The 10,075-nt window shown below is 37.8% G+C and overlaps 1 protein-coding gene across 3 annotated transcripts; it reads left to right on the top strand.

Moving 5' to 3' along the window:
* Nucleotides 1-220: 220 nt before the first annotated feature.
* LOC120011879 (uncharacterized protein At5g02240) lies at nt 221-5,293 on the top strand. 3 transcript variants are annotated; one of them, XR_005471171.1, is made up of 9 exons: nt 221-536; nt 1,334-1,420; nt 1,512-1,567; nt 2,460-2,576; nt 2,683-2,760; nt 3,405-3,467; nt 3,721-3,894; nt 4,390-4,475; nt 4,962-5,017. XR_005471171.1 is itself a non-coding variant. In XM_038863046.1 (9 exons), exons 1-9 carry the CDS (start codon nt 254-256, stop codon nt 5,043-5,045), a joined length of 1,020 nt encoding a protein of 339 aa, XP_038718974.1. In that variant the 5' UTR covers nt 221-253; the 3' UTR covers nt 5,046-5,293. The 3 variants fall into 3 exon arrangements, 2 of the variants coding, with proteins under 2 accessions (XP_038718974.1, XP_038718965.1); XM_038863046.1 differs by having other exon boundaries at nt 2,460-2,558; nt 4,380-4,475; nt 4,962-5,293; XM_038863037.1 differs by having other exon boundaries at nt 4,380-4,475; nt 4,962-5,293.
* Nucleotides 5,294-10,075: the final 4,782 nt, after the last annotated feature.

Raw genomic sequence — 10,075 nt, 5'->3', positions numbered from 1 at the left:
TTTTCTAGGACTTTGTTTTTGACAATTGGACTAAAACTTGAACTTATTTTGGAATTGGGTCTTAAGTTTTGAGTTTATAAACTTACGGGCTTTTAAACAAAGAAAATAGTTGAGATTTTATTTTCCTTCTTTTAATGTTATTTCGGATTTCATTTTTTCTTTTTTTTCATTTATTATTATTTTTGCTCAGATGAAAACCGTTTACACATGGCATCGTCACTAGAGGTGTAAAGTGGGCCGGCCCAGCCCACAGATGGCCCGAAGAACTTCAAAACCCATGGTTGGCAGTCATTTGATCCTGACCTATCCAGTCAGTAGCGGGAATGTAAAACGGTTGGTTCAGAAAGAACAGGGAGAGAGAGCTGCAACAATGGCTTACACACTCTTTTCCCATACTTGTTTCATCTTCCCTTCTCAGATTCCATCTGGAAAATTGAAATCCTCCTTTGTCTACAATGTTGGCAGGCGGGTCCTCACTCGTTGCTCGGCGAAGAAGAAGATCGGTTTCTTCGATCAAATTCTTGATTATATAGAAGGTGCGTATGAGCTCAACTACTCCACAATTTGATCATTATAAATATAAAATCCGGTTCTTGGGTTTCATTTGGTTGTCGTTTGATATTGGTTTTCATTACAAGTTAAGAACTGTGCATAAAGATACATACATGGGATCAATCAATATTGTGGCTGATGTCAAATACTTCACCTATTATCTATGAGAATGAGATACTAGATGAAGATTTTCTTTAATTATTTTGATCTGATGCAATTGTCTAAAGTGATTTTCAGCAGCATTAGTGTTAAGGTGAAAGAAGTAGAGGAATCTGGATTATTATGTAAATTTGGTTGGACTCAAATTGTTGACTTGTATATTAAGAATTTAGGATTACAAATTCTTCATTCAAAGTTTAAATTTTTCACAAAGCAAAAGACTGAACAGTGAAGTGACAAGGAGAATTTGGCTTATATAATGTAAATCTTTGCCTCTTTCTACCTTTTAGCTCTTCAAGTAAATTAACTTTCAATGCATTCTCCCATTAGCTTGCTTGTTAACATGATGGTCTTTGACCTTGTTACTTTTTACCAAGTGGTAATGACTTTCTTTTATGCAAGAAAAGCTTTTGCTGCACGAACTACTGAGCCTGGAACATATGTTTTGGATTTGCATATAACGATTATTCTTGTTGTTAGCTTTCCTAATTGCTCCTTTGGCTCTTTGACATTATGTTTTTCTGATTCTTGCGACAGTTAGTTGCTTCATCCATTTGGGAAATTTAATGAAATGACAAATAAATCTTCTTCACTTAGAAATTGAAAATATATAAATGTGCAGGGGGTCCCAAGTTAAGGAAATGGTATGGGGCACCTGATCTCGTGCCAAAGGATAAATCTATTATGGAAGAAGAGGATGAGTATCCAGGTAGGTTGATTTAGCAATATAGGTTCTTGTCTTTCCTATTGCTTGCCTCTAATTTGCTGAAGTGAGCTTAACATGTCCCTTTAAAACATAGATGATGAAGTCAGGGATGCTGTTCTAGTGACTGATGGAGATAGTGATATTGGTCAGGTGTGTCACAAGAACTAAACCTCCTGGTCCCCCAATCATCTATACTTGTCAAATATAGGATCTTCGATTTCATCAGTTCTATATTTTTGCTGTTATGTTTTTCTATCATAGAAAACAGACCAGATGATATTAGCTAGACTCATTACTTCCAATCAAATCCATGAAATGGCTGCGAAAAATTGAGATCTTATAGATTGGAGTGCATTATCACTGGAGTAACTGGTATATATAAACAATACTTTTAATTTGGAAATATAAGTTTTGTAAAGGCAGGAGAGGAAATGAGGAACCGATGAAAATAGGTTGGAGAACTGTGTGATTCAGAATGACTAAGAGATTGAGGAGGATGTAGCCAATGGGATTATAGCTGGCTGGATGAAGCTGGAAAGTGCATTTATAGTTTGGGCAACCAAAGATGTGTGGTATGGAATGTTGGGCTGTTAACAGATACGCCACTCAAAGCACTGTAGCAGAAGGAGTAGTTCCTATTGAAGATAAGATGTTTGCAAATTGTTTAAGATAGTTTAGGCATATTCAATATAAATATTGGTGTGTCAATGCAAAAGGTTGATAAAATTCAAGTAAGGGATACTAACAAGAGAAAAGGGAGACCCAAAAAGACATCGATGGAAATAACAAGAAAGGACATAGACTCTGCAAAACTTGTAGATAGAAAATGGTGAAGAGAATTCATGAGCTAATTGTTTTATGGGTTCATCTAATTGACCCCAAATTGTTTCGGATAAAGGGAAATGATGATGATCATGATGAGAATAAGCTTTAGCGTCATTTAAATTCCTAAATTTGAAGTGTTAGCTTGGTTGATTCTAGATGTATACTGGTTGTCGCCTTTTCATTACCTTTTGAGCCTCTTGATCCTTTGCTAATGCAGATAATAATATTGTCACTAATTGTCAAACGAGGAGGTCGAGTTAAAGCATTGGTGAAAGACAAACGTACTGCTAGGGAAGCTTTTGGAACTTATGTTGAGGTATTGCATTTTAACTTGGTAAACTTAGCTTTCAGAAGATGTATCATTTGCTGTCAGTTGCTTATCCTTGTAATATCTTCTATTCTTGGAATGCTATGATATGTTTGTTGTGTCATATGAACAGTCCATGGTTGGAGATGCAAGTAATAAGACATTTCAAAAGAAAGCTCTAAGAGGTGTTCGTGCTATCATATGCCCAAATGTATGTCTCCTGGATATTCCTTGTTCAATAATTAGACTTTTTTTTTCCTAATGAAAACTGGTGTGCTAAGTTTTCATTTTGGGTGTCGATATTCTTTCTAATTTTTCCCATTATGACTGTGGCCGTCAATGTGTTGATGAGTGCACCAATTCCCGTAGTCCAATCCAATTATTGGATTTTTGCCGTCTCAAACTCCTGTAACTCATCACTTTCACTTGGTTGCATAGTAATCTTGGAAATTTAGAAATTCATTTCATCGATTGATTTCTTATCGAGCTTGGATTTATTTGCTTGTGAGCCTTATACTTTATGTTCAATACTAATCCCAGTCAGCTAATGCTTGAAGCGCCAATCAAATTCTCAAGGAACTGTTTTATAGAGCAGTTTAATATCCCCAGAACATGCACATCTCAACTACATACTGATGGTAGAGCATTGATTAGCTTAAGAAGTTTAAACCTAAGGCTGGAGATTTATTTGCTGACAACTATCATTGTAACACCATACTTAGGAAACGGCAGAAGAACTATCATATGGTGGTATCAGCATGCTAAAAGTAAATGCACTGATACTTGTATGCATTTCTAATTGGTCATTTTCTCTGGAAAATTAATCATACTTCTCCGATCAACTTTTTTTCGTAGGAAGGTTTTCCATCTACTATTGGGAGCTTGAAAGGCATAAATCATGTAATTTACCTATCGCAGGTATCTCTCTCTCTCAACACACACACAGACACTCATGCACATGCACTCAAGTGCATGACTGCATGAGCAGATGCCTCTACGGACGAACAAGCATGTGAAGCTATAGTTGTACATATATTACTACATACACATGCACACAAGTGCATGGCTGCATGAACAGACGCCCTTGCGGACAAACAAGCATGTGAAGCTCTAGTTTTACTCATAAATACATATAGTAATCATCTTCGTTGATGGTTTGATAAGGTTGCAGTTATCTGTTTATAGAAGTAGCAATGGAATTCAGGCTCTCATGAACAGCAATGCAAGAAAATTGGCTGAGCAAGATGAGGCGACACTTACAGCCTCAGGAGTTCCTTACACCATCATCAGGGCTGGCGCATTACAGGACACTCCCGGTGGAAAGCAGGGTTTCAGCTTTGAAGAGGTACCATAAATTGTAATTTGTTTATTATGGTACTTCATCTACTATCCTCTAGTCGACATGAGATTACCGAAAAGGTTCCCAGGTGATCATATTTGAAAATGAAGCACATGCTGTAGTGGATAGTTGCTTTGATTTGAAAAGTCGGTTAACCTCGCTTCACCTTCAGAAGAAAAAACCATATCTGTGACAGTTTTCAACTTGGAATCAACTTCCACTGCCTGCTTTTGTCTATTTCAATGATCTCAAGGATCTTGTTTCTTTGGTAGGAGGCCTTGTGGGCTCATATATATCCATCATTTCTACCCGATACTCATCACAATGTCAATTTGACATGAATTAAAACATCTTATTCTTCTTCCTCCCAAACCCACCAACCCCTTCGCTCTCGCTCTATCTGAAATTGGAAAAAAAATTGTTCTGAATTAAGAGGTTCATGCAATATGTCATGACACCTCAACATATTTTTTTAATTCTCTTCTTGGCAGGGTTGTGCAGTAAGGGGAACTCTTAGCAAGGAAGATGCTGCCTTCATTTGTATCGAAGCACTTGATGCTATCCCTCAAAAAGGATTCACTTTCGAGGTTAGTCAAAATTATACTTCTAGAAAAGGAGAACGCTAACCAGTCAGAGTCGTGGTTAAATAGTAAAATACATATGTGTCTGTATGTTCGACAACTGTATGTTTGATACAGATATGTTGCACTGCCGCTGATGTAAACAGCGGTAGTACTATACAAATTGCAAATAAAGGTTTGCCGCTGTTCAAAACAGCGGCTTCACTAAAAATAAAATGTTGCCGCTATTTTGAATAACGGCATGGTGCTAAATTTCTAAAAAATTAAACTTGGGTGCTAAATTTCTAATAGCTTAAACCTTTTGAGATAGATGGTTTTATCCGACTCATGTTGCATCATTTGGCCATTTTATAACCATTTTGTTTTAGTTTCCTTGCCATTTGGGGCGCAATCAGTATGAAGAAGTATGCAGACATGTTAAATTCTTTGAGTTTTTCACTTGTTTAATTACTTTTAGTTGCTGTGATATCAACATTTGCAGTGTCTTATCAGGTAAGTAATGGAGAAGAGAAGGTTTTAGATTGGAAAGCATGTTTGGCTGGATTGATGGAGAAAGCAGGGCAGCAGCTTCAATAACTAATGTCTAAGCAAGAGAACTTGCTTGAATGTTTCTTTTTTCATTATCTTCTGGTTTTTTTTTTTTTTGCTGGTCTTGTCTTTTGATGACTTGTTTCAAGGATTGAACAAAATGTAAAAATGATTAGGATTGAACAAAATGAAAATTTGTCGCCGGAGCCAATTTTCCGGCTGGACCTCATGCTGGGAAGTGGGAACCACGGGTGTCGGGTGGCAGACACCCGAGATGATGCGGAGGAGGTGACGTGCGCATGCTCACAGGCTGCAGCATGACCGACACCAAAGTGTGTGTGTGTACTCACCCCAAGTGTAGGGTATCGTCAAGTAATAAACCGGTGAGTCCGGTATCGATCCACGAGGAAGCGATGCAAATTTGAAGTGAATGATATGCAAATGACTAGCTAACACTAATAAACACAATGAACATCAACTAAAAGCAAGTAATTGAAATGGGCAGAATGGCTCGGTAGCATGAGCGATTTTTGTAATCAAAGTAAGCACAAATTGGATTTAAAACAATTAATTAAAAACCTAGTCTCTAATCCGTCTCGGTGGCTACTCGGTTCTCATACTCAAGGTATCATTGCAAACACACATAACCATACACAATGCATTGTGTGATACTATCAATCATGCATATGCAAAGAGAATTGGGTTATAAGACTTCAATTCATACATGTAGGTCATCGGGTCTCTTAATCTACGATGAACGCAAAGGGATAAGCGCCTAATATTATGAATTAATATTCCCCCTTGGGGCTTGGCTTGGCTAACACCCTAGTTTCACACTCAAAGATCAATTAACCATAACTCTCCCATGCATATTCCTAATTTAACCCAAAACCCCATCATCAATACACATAATTAATAGCTATGCAATGGAAAACTCAATTAATTAAGGAAATCATGCAATGGATTTAACAATTCTCAATCAAACACATTATATGCAATCCCTAGACTAGATAATCCAAGAATACAATCAAATATGTCATTCTCATATATCCACTCACACAACTATCACGAAATTAAAAGAGAGAAATCGAAGCTACGATTCTTTGAACATACCTTGAGTAATCGAAACCGAGCACCCACCGTTTGGGACTAGAAACTAGAAAAAGAACTTAGCCACTCATCATATTGGACATAAACATCAATTTTATAGATGAAAATCAATGTCTACACACGAAATCACAAGAAACCAAGAAAAAACTTAGAGAGAGAAATAGAGAGAAAAACAATGGAGGCAAGAAGTTGGAGGAGATGAATTAGGAAGAAGACCCAATCTTAGGGTTTTCTCCTCTTTTTACAATAGGAAATACCTAACTACCCTTATAAAGTCGTTCCCCATTGGTTACAAGCATGAGTTGCCCCAAATGCCCTTAAAATTCTAGTGCAGAAAAATTACAGTTCCGCGGTGGGTGTCCGGACAGGTGTCCGGACGGGTGTCCGGACACTTCATGCGTCCATCAACTTTGAAGCCTCTGTCTCAATTTGTGAAGAAAGCGTCCGGATGGCACTTTAGGTGTCCGGACACCCACTGTCCGGACAGGTGTCCGGACACGTGCTGAATCCCAGCTTCTTCTTTCAGCTCCAAAGGTGCCCAATTCAGTCATTTAAGCCCGATTTCCTGCAAAACCAACGGGAAACATGTATAAGGGTAAAATTACTTTATTTAAACACAAATGAATTACTATAAACACTAGAACCTCCTAATTCGATGGTATTAGGACCTCAAAATAGAGGTCCGGTCACACCCCCCAACTTAGACGTTGCTAGTCCCTAGCAATGCAAACACTTCTAAAAATAAAATCCTAACTCACTGACGTAGGCATCACGGTTGCATTTAGCATATGCAACAAACCTTTAAACCCCTAGGTCACCCTAGTGGACGAGTTGTAGTCTCGTGAGGGCTTATCAGAGCGATACCCACAAACACTTGCCAAGGGATCCACTATTACTTTGAAACACCATAAATAATGATTCTTAAGTTCTCACATGCAAGAAATAGAGCTAATCCCCCAATTCCCCCGCTAGTTGAAGACATGCAAAATCTTTAGAAAATCAATCTCAAATCCCCTCAAAGATGACTAGAACATTTTTATACTTATAAAAAATATAAGTGCAATCAAGCAAGACAACTCAATACATTCACACACGTAAAACCTTGTTACGGACCCTTTTGGTGTTCATAAATCCCCAATCCCAAATGTACACAAAAATATAAAAACATTGTGCTAAGTAAATGACTTACACAATTGGATTAAATGTATGTGTTTATACAAGATAATTTGGATGGGCATAGCTTTGAGAAAGAAATCACCTACAAGAGCAATTAATGCATCCGCCAACTCACTTGCTTACCTTGAATCAAATTCATCAAAAGGTTAAATGGTTTGTAATGTGGCTAAGGGACAAGGTAAGAAGAATTTGGAACTAGGTAACAAGTTGCAAGGTTAAGTTCAAACATGTGAGCTAAATTCTCATTTTGTCACCCCTTCCATTGCACCACAAATCCAAACACTTCTCATCCTTTACACACAAAGGATTAACTTTATTGCATACACCTCTTTTTGATTTTTTCTATGCACCCTTTTTTTTTTTTTTCTTTTCTTCTCGAAAATGAACAACATTTGAACAACCCTCAATTTTTTATTTTTTTTTTCAAGCTCCTACTCAACCTTGCAACCAAAGGTGGGAAGTATTTAAGGAAGTGGTGCACACAAGACTTGTAAGTGAAATAAAAAGGCTTAAAGAAATTTAGGCTTATAATCACTCACAAATGAATAGGCTAAGCTCAAATCTCTCAACCTAATGAATCATTCAATCCTAAGTTCACAGGCAAGTGGCAAAATACAAAAATCACACTTCTCAGTAATCAAATGTAATGGATGCAAAGCTATTGAAGAACACGTGCATAAGATGTCAAATGAATATCAATGAATAGCATCACCCAGAACCCAATGTATATCAAGGAAGAATGGCTCAAAAGAATGAGAAGGGATAAAAGGTAGTTTTCCAGACAAAAGGATCCAAAAACGTAGTCATACAAATGCTTCAATGCCAAGATGCCCACTTAATCACAGTTTTGATATCAAACTAGGTCCCAATCATCCCAAGAAAGATTGATCATAGTCATCCTACTCAATCACATGCATCGACTTCACAAAAGAAATCAAGAAACCTACTCTACACTTGCACGTTCGAACAAGAATAAGAAATTAACGTTGAAATTGGTAGTGAATCCCAAAAGCATCTACCCTTCCCTTCCTAAAATCCATCTAGCATGTATAAACAACAAAGCACAACACAATAGGATAGAGGGTAGGAAATCATACCATACTCTTCAAAAGTGATCGGAATCATGAGAAACGAAGCATATCCTGAAAAAGTTAATACCAACCACACTATCCAAGCATGACACAACAAGAATTTTTTTTTTTTTAATATTCACAAAAGCACACCAAAAGAAAGCAAGTTTCACAATGAGTTCACAAGTTTCTCACCCCCCCAACTTAAATGAGACATTGTCCCCAATGTCAAGAATGGAAAACAAGGCAAGAATAAATTGTGAAATGCATTGTGAACATACAAAAACACACCAAAAATGAATGAAAAATAATCTAACACTACATATTTACAAGAAAGCTCTTTTCACGCACACTAGGAAGGGGTGGGATCCACAAGGTCCCATTCTTCGGCCAATTCATTAAAATTTTTCAAGTATGGTTTCAAACGTTGGCCATTAACCTTAAAAGTTTTTCCACTCCTAGGATCATCAATGTCAATGCTTCCATATGGGGAAACCTTGCGGACATAAAAGGCCCGGTCCATTTGGTACGTAACTTCCCGGGAAACAAGTGTAACCGGGAGTGTATAAAAGAACCTTTTGTCCCTCATGAAAAACTTTCCTCACAATATGCTTGTCATGATATCTTTTCATTTTAAGCTTAGCAATTTTAGCATTTTCAAAAGCATCATTCCTCAACTCCTCAATCTCTTGGATTTGGAGTTTGCGATGCCCCCCAACTTGATCGGTGGAGTCATTCAAAGTGCGAATGGCCCAATAGGCCTTGTGCTCCAATTCCACCGGCAAGTGGCAAGCCTTGCCATAGACAAGTCTATAAGGAGACATTCCAAGGGCAGTCTTATACGCAGTACGGTAAGCCCACAAAGCATCAATCAATTTTGAAGACCAATCTTTTCTATTGGGACCAACCTTTTTTCAAGAATACGTTTAATCTCCCTATTGGCCAATTCCGCTTGGCCACTTGTTTGTAGATGATATGGGGTGCCAACTTTGTGCAAAATGCCATATCGTTTCATCAAAGTTCTAACCGGGGCATTGCAAAAGTGAGACCCACCATCACTTATGATGGCTCGAGGCATCCCAAATCTTGAGAAAATGTTTTCTTTTAAAAATTTTATCACAACTTGGTGATCATTTGTTCGAGAAGGGATAGCCTCTACCCATTTTGACACATAATCCACACCAACCAAGATATACAAATAACCAAATGAATTAGGGAAGGGTCCCATGAAATCAATGGCCCAACAATCAAAAATTTCCAAGATGTTAATGGGTTGGAGGGGCATCATCTCACGTTTTCCTAAATTACCTAACCTTTGGCAATTGTCACAAGATAGGCAATAAGCATGGACATCTTTGTGCAAAGAAGGCCAATATAAGCCACTTTGAAGAATTTTGGCCGCGGTCTTTTTAGAGGAAAAATGGCCTCCACAAGTATATTTATGGCAAAAGGCCATGACACTTTCAAATTCATTATTGGGGATGCACCTCCGAATCACTTGATCGGAACAATACTTGAACAAATCTGGGTCATCCCAAAAGAAGTTTCGCACATTGCGAAGAAATTTGGATCTATCAATCTTGCTCCAATGAGATGGCATTTTTCCGGACACCAAAAAGTTGGCGATGTCCGCATACCATGGAGTCAATTTGGATGAGATGGCATTGGTGAGGAAGAGTTGTTCATCCGGGAAATGTTCATTGATGGGTATGCCATGTGAAA

This window comes from Tripterygium wilfordii, chromosome 2 (genome assembly GCF_013401445.1).
Source record: "Tripterygium wilfordii isolate XIE 37 chromosome 2, ASM1340144v1, whole genome shotgun sequence".
In the NCBI taxonomy this organism is placed as follows: domain Eukaryota; kingdom Viridiplantae; phylum Streptophyta; class Magnoliopsida; order Celastrales; family Celastraceae; genus Tripterygium; species Tripterygium wilfordii.
The sequence above is the reverse complement of the archived record's forward strand: the minus strand, read 5'-3'. Positions and strand labels throughout refer to the sequence as shown.

Excerpts from the sequence above, each read along its gene's own strand:
- LOC120011879 (XM_038863037.1), top strand. The coding sequence starts at position 254 with ATGGCCCGAAGAACTTCAAAACCCATGGTTGGCAGTCATTTGATCCTG. Across the intron at positions 1,568-2,459 it reads GAGATAGTGATATTGGTCAG|ATAATAATATTGTCACTAAT; the intron begins GTGTGTCACAAG and ends TTGCTAATGCAG. Across the intron at positions 2,577-2,682 it reads AGGTATTGCATTTTAACTTG|TCCATGGTTGGAGATGCAAG; the intron begins GTAAACTTAGCT and ends TCATATGAACAG.